Below are 20,391 nucleotides of genomic sequence, written 5' to 3'. Positions count from 1 at the left end.
CCCTGGCACGGTTTTGCCGCACGGGTTTTTAGCACATTTGGATGCGGTCATAACAAAAACCGTGCCAGGGTTGCAAATTAGGCTCCGCCCCTGACTTCGCCCACTTTTCTCCGGAGTTTTTTTTCCCCGGAAATTTTTTTCTCCGGAATTTACGGGGTCTCAATTTTCGAAATTTCAGGTTTTTTGCTAGAATTCATCTTTTCAGAGGTTTTCTTTGGGATTTTTCGAGTAAAAAAATGTGTTCAGATGAAATTTTCTAAAATTTCCAACTTTTTTTCCAGATTTTTCTATTTTTTTCGGAAATTTTCGAGAAATTCGAATTTCAAAAAAAAAAAACAAAAACAACAGAAACTTCTTCACTACAAAACATCAAGTTCTACGTGCAAGATGCAATATTTCGAGAGAAGAAAGAAGAAGATGAAGAAGAAAAGGGACTTTAAAGAAGAAGGAGACAACACAGAACTGCACGTGAATGGCTGAGAGAGTCCTATGATTCTGATTTTTTTTCGTTTAAAAATGGATTTTTAGGTCAATATGTGTTTCTGTGTGTCCGGATGTCCGTTTTAAATTTTCGAATGTCTAAAATCTATCCCATATAAATTTTTTTTCCCTTTTTCATATTGATTCCTCAGATTTTAGGAATCACAAATCTCGATAACAATAAACAATTTTTCTCAATTTTGTCTCCTGATTTCCTTTAATTTTTTATCTAATTTTTCATTTTTTTTCCATCAACAACACACAAAAACATTGATTCCTCTCCTCCTAGTTCACATGACGAGACGTCTCTCTCCTCCTCTCGCTCCCTCTCTTTCTCTACCGTCTCTTCTGCGCACCATTATCTCTCATCTCCTCTTTTACTCTACGTCTCTCTCCCATGCGACGCCAACTTTATCGAAGAATCGTCTCACTGTTGCCACTTCTGTTTCGTTTTGAATGCTTATTCTTTCTCAATTTTCACCAAAAAATAACCATTTTCAGAAGGATGTTGTCCGCCAAAGGCCCACAAATGCGCGCGTTCACTCAGCGAATCGCCGCGTTCTCCACTCAGGTTGGACGATTTTTTCAGTTTTTTTAAATCCAATTTTCAATTTACAGGTCCAAATCGATCCGACACCGATCGTTTTTGTTGGAAAGGGCACTACTCGTAAGTTCTTGATCTCCATACAAAAAAACCGCCCAAAAAAGTTCCAGCTCGCCAAAACTCGTTGTTGGGACCAAACGACAGTCAATATCCGTTCCAGGGAGACGTCTCGTTTGCTCATAAGGTACGGAAAGATAGATGAGGCATCTGTGTGAATAAAAGATAATAGAAATGAAGTTCTAGGTCATCAGACTTTGCCATTTGGAATCCTAGGCCATCAAAGCCGAAAAAAAGAATGTTAAGCCACCCCGAAGCTAGTTTCGAAATTTCTTGGCTATTCTCTTCTTACGATTATGAATCGCTAGTTCATGATTTGAAATTCTAGATCACAAAAGATTTAGAATTGAGATCCTAGGCCATCAAAGCCGAAAACAAGCATTCTAGGCCATCAAAATATCATTTTCAGCCACTAAGCCTTCGTCAGCAAAAGGAGAACTCAAAAATCGAACGTGTGATGGATGACACCGAGCACTCACTGATCAACCTCCTCTCAAACACCAACATTGAAGTCGACCGTACTCATTTGGCTCAACTAAAAGAAGAAGCAATGGAGGAGATTCAGGCTAACGCCGCTGATGTTGAAATTGAGCTCTCCGCTATTGAGGCACCGAAGCTGCTCAAGAAGGGTTAGTCCTGAAACTCCGTTAAAAAAGAGGCGCTTCAAAAATGTCATAAATTTCCAGAAATGAAGTACCTGTTCCCACAAATGGAGACTCAGAAGATGAGCAATGTTACTGTTTTCAATTTGACCCAAAAGTCGGAATTTGACATGAAGGCGTGGAGTGAGTCGATGGAGGAGGAGAGAGAGAAGCTCACCGCGTCTTTCATCATGTCCGCTAACGCCATCTGCTCGACACTTCATCGTTTCGGTTATTGGGCGGATTTCATTGATCCATCTTCAGGTGCGTTGATGTTTGCACCGAGAAAACAACAGATTTGACGACACTTTTGAAAAATTTAGTTAAAATAGGCTTCAAATATTCTTCCAGACATTTCAAAGCTAAAAAAACAGATTTTCGAATGTTGTCGTCGATCCCGCTGCTCTAAACTCCGTAAACACCGAATTTCTTCTTTCAGGCCGCCCATACATGGGAGACTACACCAACCACACCCTCTTTGAGACCAACGACGCCTACAAGCAGATGGGATTCAAGATTGAAGATTTGGGATGTTGCAAGGTGCTTCAACACGCCTGCTGGGGATCCCACGCATTCGTCGGAACTATTTTCACAGATGCTCCAGTCGATGGAAGTGCGGTTAGAGACATTCTAAAGAAGGTCACTCAGGAGGTAAGGGAATTGAAAAATGGGTTGGATTGTGTAAAAATGAAAAAGGGAAGACATTGAAAACGAATCAATTTTAGTTAAAAATTAAATAAAACTTTGACTATAAAAACTTTTTATTTCCAGATCGACGAATAAACATTAGCAGTCTGACGTCTTCTCCCAAAACTCCAGATGCCGTTAACAGTTCATTTTATTCCGTTTGTCCATTATGAGTCGATTTCTCTACCCTCCTCCCCATCCCGTTGTTCAAAAACCGTATTTTCCCCATTTCAGCGTATTTCCCTTCTCTGTAAAATGATTTTTCCCCTTTATTATCTATATATTGACTGACTAGAATGCTTTCCATTTGGTCCCCCGCCCCACTTGAAATAAATTTTTTCGTAGATGTATATAGATTTCTTTTTGTCTAAAAATGGAATAAACTTCTAGAACCTTCCTCCCCAATTTCTCCTCTTTCAAGGCTTCTCTAATTTTCATTCTATCCACAATAAGTTTCTAATCTATCCAGGTACTTCTAAATGTTTGGAAAAAATAGAACATCATCTGAAAGTTCAGATGACGTCGTCAGAAGACGATGAAGCGGCGGCGGACGTGTACAGGAGGAAGCAAATGACGTTGGTCGAAGTGTTGGTGATTTATGTCAATCAGTTTATAGTAAGCTTTTTTTTGGTTTGGCGGGAAATTTGAAAAAAAAAATTACGTGAAAAAAACCGAATTTTTAGGTGAAATTTTTTTTACGTGAAAAAAATTAACGCGGAATTTTTAAGTGAAATTTTTGACGTGAAACTTTTTCAGTAAAATTTTTACGTAAAAAATTACGTGGAATTTTTAACGTGAAGTTTTTTAGGTGAAAAAAAATTTACGTGGAATTTTTAGGTGATTTTTTAGGTCAAACAAATTGCGTGAAAAAAATTTGGTTGGAATTTTTATGTGAAATTTTAACTTAACATTTTTTACGTGTATTTTTTGCGTGAAATTTTCAACGTGAAAAAATTTACGTGGAATTTTTTTTGGTCAAAATTTTTTAAGTCAAAGAATCAAGAAACATTCAAAACTTTCTAGGTCATCATGAAAATCCTAAACTATTAATAATTCCAGAAGTCTCTTCCTGCGTTCACTGGCCAAATCATTCTGATCTTCTGCGTCCTACCTGTCTCCTTCTCTCTCGCCATTTTCCTTGTCACCGCGATTTTCAATTTTGGCATCGCTTTCATTGCTCAGAGTGAGTTTAAAAACACCCAAAAAAAAAATTAAATCCAATTTTTTCCAGCTGTCTCCACCGTGATCCTAATGCTCATCCTCATCCCCTCATTGGCCATCTGCATTGCCAGCGCGATTGCCACCGCCTACATTCTTCAATTCACTCAAAATATCTACCTTAGAATTGTTAATTACCCACCCAGTTATTCAGTGAATTCCTCAAATCGCACGATTATCCCACCACCTGAATATATTCCGAAAATGGAAATTGAGGAGAAATTGAAAACTTGTTAATTGATTTTTTTTTGCTAATTAATGTTAATTATTTTGTATTTTGATTTACGGTAACTTTTCTCATACGGTTTTCTTATAATTTGCCTTTTTTATACATTCCAGAAGTAATTTACTTGTAATATAAGATAGATAGATCAGTTGAATAGAGATTATAATAAATTCTTTAGAGATGCAGACATCTGGAGATTTGGACAGACGTACAGAACTTCCTTGAAAAATGAAGATTGAGAGATTCAAAAATTTATGAAAACAAATATCAAAAATCCCAATTTGAAACAATTTGAAAATCGAAAATAACTGCAAGTTAGAAATATTTTAGATTCTGAAATTCGAAAAATTCAAATCTTCAAAATCCAAAAAATCGGAATAGTTTTGCTTCAAAATTCTGAAATTACGGTATTCTGAAATCTGAGAATTTAGGAAATGTTAAATATCCAGATTCTGAAAATCAGAAAACAGAAAAAACTCAAAAACTCAATATTCCAAAAAAATACGGATAGTGAGGCTTTAAAAAAACCTGAACCGAGAAAAAATTAGGTAGTAAAACTGTTAGCAGTTTGCAATTTAGGCTCCGTGCACTTTTCAAAAGTCTAAAATTCGAAGACTTCAAATTCCAAAAAATCGGAATATTTTAGCTAGTTCTGGAATTAAAATATTCAGAAATCTGAGAATTCAGAAAATGGGAAAGTCCAAAAAAATCAAAATCCCCCTTTCGAAAACATACTGAGGTCCTCAAAAAATTGGGAAAACCTACGAGGTAAAACTGTTAACAGCTTGCAGTTTTGGCCTCTTTCTCCATTTCTATTCTGTGTACTTTTCCAGCATCACGGAAACGGAATCGCACCATTTTTGGACTGCACTTTAAACCCCAAAAAAAGAATTGTGTACTGCTGATCACTGATAATTCTAGAGAAACTTCCTACGTACATATATAAAAACTTCTTTTTTTCTCTCCATTCTTTTCTAGTCGTAATTAGCAAATGATTGTAGAGAAAAAAGAAGACGACGACAGAAGGGGGTCTCAATTCTCTGCCCATCACAGTAGGAGAAATTAGTGATAAGAGGAGAAATAGTGTGTGTAAATCGAGAGAGTGGTTAGAGATAAGATAGTGTATTTGGTTATCTGACAGTGAATACCCGTGTCATTTGTATGTCTCTCTGTCTTCTTCTTCTTCTTCTTTATGCCCTATAGTAGTAGCCCCCCTAGATTTTTTTTGTTTTAGTTTCCTTTTTTGGAACAACTGGTTTGAAATGGGTCGTTCTTCTTAGGTGTGGTGCCTTGGGGCATCTAAAAACCACTTTTCCTTATAATTTTTATTTCTGGAAGTCCCCCGAAGCTCTTGAACTAAATGCTGAGCTATGCGGGGTCGAGCTACGCCGAGCCTAACTTTGACCCAATTTATCTCTTTTCGGGTGGAAAATATCAAAGAGGTGTCCACTGACAAAATGTTTTTGATATTGGAGTAAACATTTTGTCAGTTGACACATTTTTGATATTTTTAACAGGAACCGAGAAATATTGGGTTAAAGTATTGGGGACTGGTTTTTGTGTATGACAATGTGTATAAAATTCCGTAGGCTTCCTTTCGAAACAAAAATAGTTTTTTGAATTCTTAAATTCTGAAAAATTAAGACATGAGCAGATTTTCAATGTTTCAGGAAATTTTTTTGGCTGCTTACACGAAGACTGTCTGACTGATGTTTCTGTAATTTTTGGCACATTTTAGAGAACTTTTCGCTTTTCACAGTTTCAATTTCCGTTTTTGCCAGTACACATTTCAAAGTACGTGCCAATTAACTGAAAAATTGAATTTTCCGCTAATTAGCGCAACTAATTGATCGCGATTGTGATTACACTTTAAACTGTAGATTTGGTTTGGTGGTTAGAAATTTTAACTTGTCTTTTTTTGAATTGTTATACCTCGGCTCAAAAAAACCAGAAATCCTTTTTTTTTCAGGAAAATGACCAACGAAACAGCTTTAACATTGGCTGCTGCATTCATCGGTTCTTCGTATTTTTTGTATTGTAAACTTTTAAAATCTCAAAAACTTTCACTTCCAAATGGTCTTTCTGTGGATAAACAAGCCGTTGAAGTTAAGGTAAGAGACTTTGGTTTTTAGAAAATTTGCTAAACCAGAAGCTGGGTAAAATTCTGATTTTCCATTTTTGATTTTCCAGGATCTTCTAAAAGTTTCAAATCGTAACAAAACTTCTTTTTTTTGTCGTAAACCCAAAATCTGACTATTCCAAAGTTTAATGTACTTTCAATAAAATAAAAAAATCCTCTTCCAATAAGTTTTTTCATACTTCGACGCATTATCTTTGAAGTCAAGAAACTGTCAATTTTTCAATAAGGATTACTTTTTGGGAGCAAAAATTTTATGTCTTTTGAAAAAGTAAAAAAATGGTTTTTTGAAATATGAAAAATTAAGGAGCCTGGCAAGAAGGGTCGTGGCCTAAAGATCCAAAAAAAGCAAAGAGCAAAATTTTCAGGGACAACCAGGAGTCTGGAAAAGTGCGTTGATGGAAAATGAGAATGACGATGTGTTGACGAGATTCTATCCAGAAGTTGCCACGATTCATGACGTCTTCTTGAAAGGAAAAAAGGTAGGATTGATTCTGAATTTTTAAATGAACCTAAAAATGGTTGAATGGTTTTTGGGAGACTGAGATTATGATTCTTTTTTCCTGTAGTTCCGTCTGTTCTTCTTGAACTTTAATTTAAAAAAAAACGTTCCCAGCGTTTTTTGTATCTCTCTCCGATTTGCGCCGCCCTATAAAAAGAAAAAAGTACAAGAAAGTTTTCAAGTGATAAGATTTTCAAGTGATAAGTGATAAGAAAACAAAGTATTCAAGGGAAGCAAAAAAGGACATTATTCTCATGGCATCATCATCACACCATATTTTTTGGAATGAAGAAAAAATATAGATAATAAAAGTGTCTAAAGATTAGATATTGAACCTGGGTAGACTGGACTCGAGGGACATCGGAACCATGGGAAGTATAGGACTCTATTTCACAAATTTATTTTTTCAAAATTGGTTTCCACTTTTCAGGAGAGCAAAGGTGGAGCATGCGTTGGAACCAGAGCAAGCGCCACTTCTGAATATGACTTCTTGAGTTACGATGAGGTTCATGATAAGGCCCAAAAGTTGTCAATGGCTTTGATTCATGAGTTTGGACTCAAACCAGGTACGTCTACTTTCTAGCTAAATGTTTCGTGCTAGTTCAAAATTCTATTAATTGCAAACGTTTGAAGTTCTGACCAATTAATTTTGGAAATTTCCAGATCTACTTATTAAAAAATTTACATAATACTGAGATCATTTCATCAAAATTCCCAAACTCCTCATGTTCCAGGAAACACCACAAACATTGGAATCTATGCCCGTAACTCTCCTCAATGGCTAATCAGTGCATTGGCCTGCATTGAACAGTCAATGGTAGTGGTTCCATTATACGATACCCTTGGTGCAGAGGCAGCATCATTCATTGTGTCTCAAGCGGAAATTGAAGTGGTCATTGTGGATAATTTCAAGAAGGCAGAGTGTTTGATCCAAAATCGCGAAAAAATGCCAACGTTGAAACATGTTATTGTAATTGATAGTGCTGAATTGGTAGAGGGAATGGTGAGTTAAAATGAGCTAAGCAGTAGTCAAATTCAAATTGCTTCAGACCACCTTCGATACCATCCGTCTAGAATCTTTCGACAATGCTATCACTCTTGGAAGCCAATACGAATTCACGAACAACCTTCCGAAACCAGAAGACACTTACATCATCTGTTACACTTCTGGAACCACTGGAACCCCGAAAGGTGTCATGTTGACCCACGAGAATATTGTGGCGAATATCAGTGGATTCTTGAAGATTCTATTTGCATTCCAACCATCTATGATTGATGCGACACAGGTTCATATCTCCTACCTCCCACTGTCTCATATGATGGAGCAACTCACTCATTGGACACTTTTGGGATTCGGATCCAAAATCGGTTATTTCCGTGGAAGTATTCAAGGACTGACTGATGATATCAAGTCTCTGAAGCCTACAGTATTCCCAGTAGTACCACGTCTTTTGAACAGGCTTTATGATGCGATTACGGTAAGTCGTTGGAAATTCAACACATTGAAATTCGAAATTTCTTTTCTCCAGAGCAAAGTCCAACAACAAGGATTCATGGCAAAACTAGTCTACAACATTGCGTTCGCTCGAAAACTCAAACAAGTTCGTGCGGGAAAAGTTGGAAGAGACACAATCTGGGATCGTCTCGTCTTCAGAAAGATTCAAGAGCAAATCGGAGGAAAAGTGGATTTGATGGTCACAGGATCCGCTCCAATCTCCTCGACGGTTCTTGAAACTTGTCGTGTGACTCTTGGAGCCACAATTGTTGAGGGATACGGACAAACTGAGTGTACTGCTCTAGCCACGTTCACTTGGATGGGTGACCCAAGTACTGGCCATTGTGGAGCACCGGCTCCGTGTGCATTAGTAAAGTTGGGCGATGTTCCAGATTTGAATTACTATGCGAAGGATGGGAAGGGAGAGGTAAGGGACATTCGGATAGGCATACATAGTTCCTTTTTTTCTGAAATTTTTCAGATTCGTATCAAGGGACCATGTGTTACAAAGGGATACTACAAGGATCCAGAACGTACTGCCGAGCTTTTTGATGAGGAAGGATTCCTGCAAACCGGAGATATTGGAGAGATGCTTCCAAATGGAACCATTCGAATTATCGATAGAAAGAAGCACATTTTCAAGTTGGCACAAGGAGAATACGTGGCACCGGAGAAGATTGAGCAGGTCTATATCAGAACACCAGTTGCTCAACAGGTTTATGTCGATGGAGATAGTTTGGAGAGGTACGGTAGGGCGCGTTTGCCAGCTAGGTCATTAAAACTTTGATTGAACACTACTGTAGGTCTTGTCAAATTCAAAATTTTGGTGGTGTTCTGAAAATGTTCTGAAAAATGAAACAAATTATATTTTCTTTAATTTCGAGGGCTTTTTTCCAGATGGCTCATCGCCGTGGTAGTCCCAGAGCCTGATGTGATTATGGAGTGGAATGAGAAGCAAGGAGCTGGTTCAAGAACGATCGAAGAAATCTGCCAGGATGAAAAAGCAAAAGAATTTGTGCTCAGTGAGCTGCATGCAATTGGAAAAGCCAACAAATTGAATTCTATTGAACAGGTATGAACATGGATTTATTTTGATTTGAAGAAAAGTTGTTAAAGGTGGGGGGACATGAAGAAAATAAATTTCTCGAAATTCCGTTTACTTACGCCCCTCGAGGAGTTGAACTTGTGGAGGCGAGGATTGCGGGTGCGGCGCCGCTACCGGCTGAGCTACGCGGGCAGAGGAAAAGCGGCTTCCCGATTGCATACATAAAGGCGAGGACGACAGCTGTACGCAGAGTGACATTTAGCGTTGTACACCGTTACGGTAGAATGCATACTCTGGCCCCAAAAATCCCTCGTAAAATCTCCTGTCCCCCCACCTTTAAAACTCTGAACTTTATAGAACGAAACATATTGGGGCGCCTGATGATCGATGGTCTACATAAGCGCGGCGCGATTTCGTCCCCCGAACTGTCCCCCGAAATTTTTGCTGCCTCGCCTCCTTTAAAACAATTTTTTCAGGTCAAAAAAGTTATTCTAACCTCTGACGCCTTCACTGTGGAAAATGGACTTTTGACACCAACTCTAAAAGCAAAACGACCACAACTGAGGCTGAAATATAAGGATGGAATGGCTAAAGTTTATAAACAATTCCCGAATTTATAACTTTTTTAAAATAACTGTTTTATTGTTTTTAGTCTTTGTATATGGTAGTGTTTGCTATTTTAACAATATTACAAGAAAATAAAGTTTTGAAAAATCTTAAGATAATTCTTTAAAAACCAAAATATACAAATATACAGAAAACAAGCGGCAAGAGATGATATTCACAATTAAAAGAAGAGGTAATTGGCAAATTCGTATAAACTCCATTATCAACACTATCTAAATTGAAACACCTACTCCCATAAAAATGTAAATCACAACGTGGATCCATATCAATCGTGTCAAGACCCATTGGATTACGGTAGTCAGTGGGAACGAATGGGTGACGACAACACTCGAGGAGAGTGTTATTCTGGAGTTGAGCACTTGAAATAGTTCCCAATCCACGTGGCGATGAGAAAATCACCGAATGGCTCATCTGAAGCGTTTCCGAGATTTCGAAAAGGGGTTGTGTAGATTCTAGGAAACAATTTTGGATGATTAGATTTTGGATTTTAGAATTTCGAGTAGATTGGGATGGGATATGAGAAAGTCTAGAGAAATGAAGGTATAACGTGGAAATTTGAAGGTTAGAGAGACCAAAAGGACCAATAAGGTCAACTTTGGAATTTGAGATTTCCCAGGATTGAGGGGTGACTACTGTCGAATGATCGTACCGTTCCTGACGCATCAGAGATACTGTAGAATGGAAAATCTTGAAAACTTTCAGAGATCTGGGTAGTTCCAAGACAACAAGTTTGGAAGTTCGAAAAATATAAATTTGTGAAAATTCGGCTTTCTGTTGATCAAGTGTAAGGTGTTCACAATCTCCAAGAACAACTATTGAAATATTCGCGTCAATTGGGAATCTCGAAGGAATCGATGAAGTGGAAGATGTGCATGCGCAATCAGCAAGAAGGCTCGATATCCGACATGTGATTCCGTGATCTTCGATGGTGATAGATCGGGGTTCCACGCATGGTGACTGACTTGGAGGACGGCATCGATTATTGGAAATTTGATAAAGGAGTGGGGAATGTTTGGGAGAGTTAAGAAGGAATGAGTTGGTGGAACAATCAGAGGGTGAGCAGTCAATGGTGTTGTTGGCAAGGATGAAGGATGTTGGATGGGAAAAGGGGGAGAGCAATGATGGAGATGGCGTGGAGGTGGTTAGGTCGTTGGCGGTGACCGAGAGAGTCGAGATCTGAAAGTTTGCCAAGTTTTAATGAGTTTGGCTGTGAATATGTCACATTCATTGGCTAGGATAAAGAGGGATCTCAGGTCGGTGAGCTCAACGAACGATTTGAATAATCAACGACTACCTATTCAGTTTTATCTACATCTCTTACTACGTTTTCCATTTATCTCTTTGATTTTTTATTTCAAGGCTCACCTGATTATCCCCATAAAACGCTTCAGAATCCATCATGGTTATTCTATTCCCATCAACTTCAATCTCTCCAAAACTCGAATCTTTGAATACATTTTTTTCAATATTTTCTATCTTCGAATTCATTATTCTCATCTTTGAAATAGTCGAACTCTGAATCCATTCCTTTTCGATTATCTCTATTTCCATTCCATTGAAATCCAAAGTTTTAATAGTTGATTTATGAATACTGGACTCATTGAAAACTTCGATCTTTGATCCTTCAAATCCTATTTTTTGGATTTTCGATTTTTCAATTGCCTTCGATTTGAAAGATGTGATCTTGGAGTGATCGAATTGTAGAATGGATAATGTGTAGTTGGTGAAAGAGTACGAATCCACAGATCCAATTGAACAATTTGAGAAGATTACAGAATTTAGAGAAGCAGAAAGCGAAGGTTCTGGACGGAACACTGGAGTGTCGATGTCCTGAAAAATTTGATGTACATAATTTTCTGGAAATTCCCAGTTTTCAGATTTTCCTTACCCTTGAAACTGGACCAATCCTTTGAATATTTGAACTGGAAACTTCTAGAACATTACAACCCAACTTGTATGGACTCAGAATATTGAAGTTGGAAGAATGGATGAGGCATCTGGAAAAAAAGAATTCAAATTCCCGCCCAATTTTTAACTAACCTCTCAATAGTTTTCTGCTCTTCATTGAGCTCAATAACATTCTCCTCCTGTCTTGGTATTAAAAAAATCGTGGAATTTTTGAAAATGGTACTCTCAGAATTCAAGTTCAGAAGAAAAGTATCATGAGCAGATTCTACAGTAATCCCATCAAATATTAATTCATCCACTTGACTCTCAGAAAACGCTTCTGATTCTATCATTCCGATTTCAACGGAATCTTTGAAATATAAATGATCGATTTGATACATTTTTGAGAAAGCCTTTCGTTCGATTCGTCCAATTTTTGATTGATGGAAATAAATATAATCAATGTTGGTCAAATAGTGAAAAGCTTCCATTGCAATGACGTCGATCTGTGATTTGCGGATCCTGGAAATTCAAAGTATCAGAATATGATTTTTGAAATTCTGAACTGCAAATTCTTTCAGGAATTTTCAAAAACGTATAAAATCCTGTACTAGAAAGGCCCTTTTAATAGAAGGGCCCCCATAATAGAAAAGCCCTCTATGAAAATGGACCGCTCTTCAAAATGTGTTTTGAAATCAGAAAATTTCCGTACTTTTTCAGTGGAAAATATTCCGCGAACTCCAGAATTTAATAGAAATTTGTTGAAACTCTATTTTTCGATAAAAATTTTGATAAATTTTGGTGAAATTGGTAGATTTTCATGAATTTTGAACGAAACTTCGTCGAATTTTTCGTTGCAAATTTTCGGAAAAAACTGGCCGGAAAAACAGAAGGGCCCCCCGGAGATACCTTGGAACAATAGAAATACCGGCCCTTTTTTATACAGGTTTTGCGGTATTTTCGAAAATAATCATATCTTACCAAAAATGATCAATATGTGATAATCCGGCAAACGCGACTGGTGCCAAAGATGGTATGGTGACCTGAGAAATATAAATTTGATTTTTCTAAAAGCTTCTACATGAGAGCCATAAGATTTTTGACCTACTTGTTTCAATTTTAATCTTTTGTGAAAACAAAATTTTGTTTCTATTTTTAACATTTACTTTTTTGCTTCTATCTGTTTTTTTTCTAGAAAATCAGCTGAGCTACACTGTCTTAAACTCCTGAGAACCTTCCTCCTTTAACACATTCTTTTTTTTTTGAAAATTTAAAATTGTCTGTTTTTTTAAATAGTTGATTGATCACTTAACCAGTTGCGCTCTTTTTTGTCCCTTTAAGATTTTCAATTTACTCGGTTTTCCCCCCAAAAGTTTACTTTTTGCCACTTTTGTGTTCTCCGAATTCTACCAATTCGGTGCACAAATATTACATCTCTCGGCAAAAATTTTCAATTTAGGTACTAGAAATAGAAAACCTGAGAGAATTCGCTTTTTTAGTTTTGTTCTATTTTTTGAAACATAAATATCTCGCCTAGGATTACTGTAGATACGGATATGTGGATGAAAATCTATAGATCTTGGGGATTACTGTAGCTACAGCCATCTGACAGTAGGCTCTGATTGACTTTCTATTACGTTCTGTAGATTTCGCAATTCCTAATTTTCTTAACAAAAAACACTTTTTTTTTGGATGATTCATCTAGAAGAATCATCATCATTTCTGTATGTTTTGTTTCTTTTTTTTTTGTTATTTCCGTCAGTTTTCTCTGGTTTCTGTATTGTTTTTTTTCGTATGGTTCTAGGAAAAATAATTTTGAACCTATTTTTAGCTATTTATTGAGATGAGGATCATTAGAAATTCAAATTTCAGATGTCCCAGGGAATTCTGAAATTTCCAATTTTTCTAGAACATTTTCTCATTTCCAACTCTCTATGTGAACGTACTTTTAATAGTCGGGACACATACATCTTTTCCGAGAGAGAAAACCAGTTGTACTTTTTTATTTTCTCTAATCACCCTCCTCGATTCTCACACTCTCTAGCGTCTTTTTCGAATGGTAATAGGTGTGGATGGAAGGAGAGAGAGAGAGAGAGAGAGAGAGAGAGAGAGAGAGAGAGAGAGGGAGAGAGAGAGAGAGAGAGAGAAATTCTATACAGCTAACTGTTCAGTAGGAAGAAATAGAATTGGAATCAAATGTGTCTGTGTCACTTTTTGTTTTTTCTGGAATCGTTTTTTTCACCTACATCATCAATTACCAACCGTCTCGGGCTTTGAAGAATGCCTTTGAAGGCGTGCGGTTCAAAGTATAGGCGGCCTGAAAATGCATTTATTAGGCCGCCAGTTTTTAGTTTATGGGAATTCTGGTAAATAGGAATTCTTGATTTTTTTAATTCCATCTTTTTTTCCGATTTTCCAATCTCTGGAGAAACTTTTGAAGCTTCCGATCTAATTGGACTGTTTGATTTTCCAAATGTTCAAATCTTAAATTTCGAAAACTTCAGATTTGAAAATTATTCCGAATTATTAGATTCTTACCAATTGCAATGAATGTTAATCGGTCCACCAGTACCACTCCCGAAAAGCTTCCATTTTGTACAGTAACCTGAAAAAGTTTATTTTTCCGGATTCAAATTTCGAAACTCAAAAAAAAAATATGTTTAAAATTTTTATTTTCCATGTAAGAAAGGCGCTATGATGCCGTGGCCTAGGTTTCTCACTGCGCGGGAATTCAAATCCTATTTTTTTCAGCGCCGTTTTTCGGGGATTTTGGATTTTTTTGAATTTTTTCGCAATAATATTTGGAAAATACATATTTTTTGAAACATTTTAAGGCAATAAAAATTTTTGATCGGAGTCCTCCTTTAAAATTGTTTCAAAATTCCTTAAAAATTCCAGAAATCTTCTTTCGCTAAGTTTATAAATAAATCCTCTCCCTACCTTATCACAAGTGTGCACGACAAGTGAAGTGATATATGTGCTTCCCAAAGAGGAAATGATCAACTCTGACTTCTCTGACGTCTCGCATCTGTAAATGCTCTCTCGATTGATTGTGTCTGTGTCTCGCTATCCCTTTCTATTCACAGTAGTCTCCTTTCTTTTTCCGTTTTCCGTTCGGGTGGCTTGTAATCCCTAAATACGTACAAGCACCATAATGACTCCTCACAAGACACATATACAATAGTGTTTGTTTCTGTTTTATGATTGTTGATGAATAGTGGACTAGAAGTTGGTTTTCAAGATTTCGTGGCCACAAAAATCAAATTTTCCAAAAATTTTGGTCTAGAGGTACTGTAGTTACTACTGTAAGAGTTACACTGTAGGTAACTTTATGAAATTTTCCAAGTTCTTTAAAAATTGAAAACTTTGAAGTTTTACTTTTACTTCTATTTGTATTTAATTTCTTGCTAATCGTTTTCCCCGATTTTTTGAATTTCCGTGTATTCTAGGTTCTCAGGTAACACACCCAACACCTAAAATTAATACACCACATTCCACGCGCAATTTTTGAAAAAAAAATTTCCAGCTCATCACGTTCTATTGAAATGTCGCCTCATCAGCCAACTAGATGCTTTTTGTCCCACTTTCTGAAATTTCCGTTTTGAGCTCTCCGAATTGATCCTTAATTGCCAGAAAATCTGCGTTATTTTTTTAATTCAAAAGTTAATTTTCTCGGTCACTATCTCCTTTTTCATCTTTTTCTTTCTTTTTCTTCCATTCCTCTCAACAACTTCTTAGAAAACGAACCACTCGACTTGTCCCTCCCCAGCTGTCCATCATTTTTTGAGTCGCCGCTCAAGGTCGAACGAGAGACTGGGTGGCGCCCAAGAGACGCAGGCAATCGTATCGAGGCAGGGCGCACTTGCTTTTCGCTGAGGATTTCGCCGCGAATTTTGTGATTCGAATGAGAGAATGTTCTTGAGATTCTCGAGAGGCGGAAAACAAGGAAAACAGTTTTTTTTCTTTTTTCGGTGACAAATCGAGATTCCTTGTGTTCATTTTTCTGTTTGAAACCACCCACTGTGCCTATTTCTTCCTAAATTTCTGATTTTTTTGAATTTTGAAAAATTTTGACTTCAAAAAGGAAACTTTTTCTCAAACGAAGCTTTCAAAATTTATTTTTTTTCGGCGAAAATCTATTTCCTTTCACTATTTCGGCTGATCTCGTTCGAAAATACAGTAAAACCTGTAAAAGAATGGCCCCCACACTGCCAAGTTTGTGCTCAATTATCGCGGTTCCTATAAGAGATATACAAAATGTGTCAACTGATAAAATGTTTGTCATAATATGATCAACAATTTATCAGCTGACAACTTTTTTAAACCTTTCACAGGAATCGAGATAAATTGACCGAAAGTTGAAATTTAGAGGGCTCTTCTATTACAGGTATTACGGTAGGAATTTTCATCAATTTTGTCCAAAGAACCCATTTTACGCATTTTCTCTCTAGTTCGAAATCAATTTCAAAATTCATGAGTCATTTTCAAAAAATTGCTTTTTGAGATTTTTAAATCGATATTTCTACCTATTTTCTTAACTTTTTACTGAAAGTTTTCTCTTTTTAAAGAAATCTGTCTTTTATTTTCACTTCGTCTTATAATATTCCTCCTCCCATTTCTCTCGTTTCCTACCAACACCTTGAGTAAATACACAAATTTACCCCCATCGCAAATAATTTTTTGGGGCAATTTCAATTTTGTTTTTTTTTCCAAAAAATGTGTTTAGGGCCATATTTTACCTATAGGAAAGGCAAAAGTTCAACTTTTATGTGAAAAAAATAATGGGCTACAGCAGTAAAATAACTTCGACCGGTTTTTGAATTATTATTCACATTCTTCATGGATTCTGTGAAAAATCGGTTGATCTCCATACTTGCAAAATCAGGGCCTGGCCCGCGGTCCGGGCCGGGCCCTGAAAATTCTGAAAAAAAACCCGGCCCGTTGCAAGTATGTTGGTCTCTTCACCTGAAAAATGTTCCTGGTGACCGAAAAAATCCATTCTGGGAAGTCAGACTGGCCTAGAAACCTTAACAGTTAGGCCAGGCCTTATCAATGGTCTAGAATCCTTTTGCAGGATGCCTTCCTAAAACTTTTGATGGCCTAGGAATCTTGAAAGTTAGGCTACTCAAATGTCTCTTTTAAAAACTTATATGTTGTCTCTCTCATGACCCCCAAACCTATCCATGATTAAAGGGTATCTCTCCTCATATGGCCTGGAGGTTATTATGGTGACTGAATGTCCCAAACCGAACGGACACGGACAAAAAAATTAATAAGCACCAAGCGAGCGAGAGGACAGGAAGGACATCTGTCGTGTGTATCTCTCTTTTCCCGCTTTTTCGTGTAATTAGCTTGAGAACCACCCCTAGAGAGGTACGGATTAGGCTTATTTTGCAGTTGTGCTCATTTTCTGTCCAAAATTTGAAATCTTTTGGTCCCTAGAATTTAGTACTATACAGTTTCTAGAAGTTTCTAGTTGATTGAATCGTGCCCCGCCGGGTCATCATCGCTCTTTTTCTCTCTTCATTCGATGAATCATCTCGAATGTTTATACACGAAAAATATATCAATTTTTACACACTTTTCGTATCATATTTTTTGTGTTCGAGAGCTTTCAGACGATGCCATCACCATCGTTTGCCCCCATGATTGTCCAATATTTGACCAGTACCTGTGATGACACCCTCTTCTCCAAAAAAGATGGGCGGTCTACGTATTAACTGAAGGTTGTATTATATGGACACCATATATAGATCGAATTACAACCCCCTTTATGCGCTATGAATTTTTGATTTTATGCAAATTTTTTTCTGCTGGCCATCGTCGTTGTTGAAACTAGAAGAGAATATGGGCGGAATGTGGTTGTTTCGATTTTCTTATTGCTTGATTTGAATATAAGAGATAATATGGTTTTTAAACCTTTTTTCTCTGGCAGCTTCTAGAGAAATGACCTAGAAATTCAGTTAGCGGATTTCTAGGCCATGGTTCAAAATTTGTCATTTCAATGCTATATTTTGGAGATAAGACACACCCCCACAGTTTTGCTTTTAGTATCAAAATTTTATATGTTTGGCAGTGAGCTGTGTTATCACTACTAAACCTATGACACCTTCTCCTCCCATCCACCTGTAGGAAGTGGACATTCACTTTTTTGCTTCATTTCCACCTTTCCATCTCTCCCTCTCTCTCTCTTTGTTTGCTTTGTCTTTTCGGGCAATAGCGGGCCAGCAGCAACAACGAGCACTGGTGGAAAATGGCTCTTTTTCGTTTTTGGTTGCAGTGTTTTTTTCTCGTTACGTTCGTTCCCCTGACTCACGAGCATGCTATACTGTTTCATGGCAAATGCATTGTCTGGGGCACGTCGTTAGGGAATTGATAGGATGGTAGAAGACGAATAGGAGAACGAGTAGCAGACGTTTAGATGGAGAAAGCATTTCTGAAAAATTTGGAAAGTTGTGTACTGTTTCCCGTGTTAGTGGTCTATGTGGGGTCTAGTCCAAGTAGATAGATGGGCTCGTCTAGAAATCTATTGGACACTTCAGATACCCTGTGGCCTAGTCCAATGTTGGCTTGAATTGTCTCCACATGGCTGATTAGCCTAATGCTCCTGACAGTGAGTTATAAAAAGAATAAGCTTCGTCCAATTGAGATCAGTATCCCCTCCAATTTATCCAGTTCATCTTATAGACACTCAGTTCAGGCTCCTCGATTTAGTCCAGTTCATTTGATTCTATCTTATCGTACCTAGAGTCATCCTCAATCTTATCTACATTGGTATACTATGGCTATTCGAGTTATTCTTTCATTTCTCATCCGTATGATTTCTAGCTAGCTTGGCTCATCCCCTAATGAATCTCTCAGCTGTTTGAAACAGCCTGTTCCGATTATTAGAGGTGATTGGATTATGATCCCGGCTCTCAATCTCTTATCACCTCCCACCGGCTGACCACTAAATCTACAGTGCACCACCTCAATATTCATTTTTTCGGCTCTCCGTTTTTCGGCAGCTACCTGATCAGTTGCGTGATTGATTACACAATCTAACTGTCTGATGTTCTCGATATTCCATACCCCATCTCCAGTCAAATTTCCGTGTATTTGAACAACACAGAAAATTGAGAGACACGAAAAATGGGAATAGAAAAAGAGACTGTGTGTAACTCTAGCCTAATCAAACGATACATAGCAACATCGAAAATGCACACACTCACACACTTTTCTCACTTTCACGCATTGAGAGATTCTAGGATTCTAGATGACCTAGAAAACATAGCTCACCTGATAGTTCAACCACTGGTCTTCCTTATCCTTGGCTCGAGAATCTTCATAGCACGAAAATGACGTTCTTCTGGAAAAGAGGCTCTATTTCGATATTCCAAAATACCCGGAAAATAAAGGGGGATCTCTATTTATATTAGGACATACTACTAGTACGAGTCATCTTCTAATTTGTGCATGATGAGGGAAAATTGAAAAAAGGGATATAGGCAGACAGCAGAAATGAACACAATAGCTCTCTGACATTTCACCATGGTGTCCAGAAAAGGGAAAAAAAGAGAATGCGAACATTTTTATGGATGTCTCCTTCTTCCTTCCCTTTTTCAACCTGGACAATGGAAATGAGCAAAAAGTGTTGTTTTCGCTGAAAATTTCTGAGGAGCAAAAAGTTAGGTCGTCTCCAAGTGTAGCAAAATGAATGGAGACTTCAAAAGTAGGGTGGTGTGCCTTCAGAAGAAGTACCGGAAGATCTCGTTAACTCGTTGTGCTCTGACCCATTCATGTGGCTTCAAGTACCGGCGTCTAAGTAGTTCATCTAATTTCGGAGGTCCCGCCGCCTTGAAATTTGAAAGTTGGAGAGAGACTAAAAGGGATGAAAAGTTGTGTTAGAGATGTGTCAAAAAGGTTGTGTGTTGCGTAATGCACTTTGTCCCATCCTTCTTTTTATTTTGGGTCCTTCAAAGAGGACGTCGCCTCCTGACGTTTCCTTTTGATTCGTTTTGATTAGGACACGGAGGAACAAGAGGAACGCGTATTCTGAAGATTTGAGAAAGAAGGGATTTCGTGAAAGGGGTCTGAAGATTGAGGGAGTGGATGAAAGACAATGGACATGGCAACCTGAAACTGGGACGGTCTGCTCAAGTATGGTCTCATGAAGAATTTACGATTCTCTAATAATCGTTCTTTGAATAAGTCCTTCCGGATTTGTGATCCAACATGGCTCTTCTAGATTTAGAGTCCTAAAATGGAAGTCTCTGGAATTTTGCATGTTTTTCATCTGTTATTATTAGCAACCGCCGAAAACACGCTTGGTAAAGGTGCTAATTCGGTTAACCAGGTTTACACACCTGCTGGAGAAATTGTACGATTTTCTGCTCTCGAAATTCTAATGTTCCCATTTTTGGAACGATTCAGGCACTATCTGAAATAGAAATGATTTTTAAAGACTATTAGTTGTTGCCATTTCGATTTCTGCTGATAGCCATGTGATAGCGTTAGTCACAGACTCCGCCCACTTGGTTTCCTAATGACTCATAAATGGGGGAAAAACTGAAACACAACGAACACAAAAACGATTTCCCCTTACTTTCCTCTGCCTCAAGTGGTACCTTCATTTATTCGAAAAAAGTAGAGAACCAATAGCACTCGACTCTCTCTCTCTCTCTACCCATTGATTTCCGGTTCTTCTTCTCCTCGCTCCTTTTTTGGGGTAGTTCAGTTCGTTTGTCTTTTGTGTTGGCAAAAATGTCAATTAATTTACCAGTGACACAATTCTCTTTCTGTCTTT

The 20,391-nt window shown here is 37.5% G+C and overlaps 4 protein-coding genes across 4 annotated transcripts; 3 read left to right on the top strand and 1 right to left on the bottom strand.

The window, feature by feature from the left end:
- Window positions 1-985: 985 nt before the first annotated feature.
- Window positions 986-2,565, top strand: CBG15313 (the record flags this gene model as incomplete). The annotated part of the gene is made up of 7 exons (XM_002643090.2): window positions 986-1,051; window positions 1,099-1,147; window positions 1,195-1,268; window positions 1,551-1,770; window positions 1,828-2,046; window positions 2,222-2,433; window positions 2,554-2,565. 7 exons carry the CDS (start codon window positions 986-988, stop codon window positions 2,563-2,565), a joined length of 852 nt encoding a protein of 283 aa, XP_002643136.2.
- A 420-nt stretch (window positions 2,566-2,985) lies between these two features.
- Window positions 2,986-3,924, top strand: CBG15312 (the record flags this gene model as incomplete). Its single annotated transcript, XM_002643089.1, has 3 exons — window positions 2,986-3,084; window positions 3,529-3,652; window positions 3,701-3,924. The coding sequence occupies 3 exons, from the start codon at window positions 2,986-2,988 to the stop codon at window positions 3,922-3,924; spliced, it is 447 nt and encodes a 148-aa protein (XP_002643135.1).
- Window positions 3,925-5,886: 1,962 nt separating this feature from the next.
- On the top strand, window positions 5,887-9,712 carry CBG15311 (the record flags this gene model as incomplete). Its single annotated transcript, XM_002643088.1, has 9 exons — window positions 5,887-6,024; window positions 6,419-6,532; window positions 6,983-7,118; window positions 7,287-7,555; window positions 7,602-8,030; window positions 8,082-8,474; window positions 8,529-8,791; window positions 8,945-9,119; window positions 9,569-9,712. 9 exons carry the CDS (start codon window positions 5,887-5,889, stop codon window positions 9,710-9,712), a joined length of 2,061 nt encoding a protein of 686 aa, XP_002643134.1.
- A 109-nt stretch (window positions 9,713-9,821) lies between these two features.
- Cbr-lron-13 lies at window positions 9,822-18,040 on the bottom strand (the record flags this gene model as incomplete). Its single annotated transcript, XM_045244677.1, has 10 exons — window positions 9,822-10,895; window positions 11,085-11,549; window positions 11,608-11,716; window positions 11,760-12,128; window positions 12,588-12,649; window positions 13,853-13,923; window positions 14,145-14,211; window positions 14,547-14,634; window positions 17,714-17,895; window positions 17,936-18,040. 10 exons carry the CDS (start codon window positions 18,038-18,040, stop codon window positions 9,822-9,824), a joined length of 2,592 nt encoding a protein of 863 aa, XP_045095684.1.
- Window positions 18,041-20,391: the final 2,351 nt, after the last annotated feature.

The sequence above is a fragment of the Caenorhabditis briggsae genome (genome assembly GCF_000004555.2).
Source record: "Caenorhabditis briggsae complete genome, chrIII, whole genome shotgun sequence".
In the NCBI taxonomy this organism is placed as follows: Eukaryota; Metazoa; Nematoda; class Chromadorea; order Rhabditida; family Rhabditidae; genus Caenorhabditis; species Caenorhabditis briggsae.
This window is presented reverse-complemented; position numbering and strand designations above follow the sequence as displayed.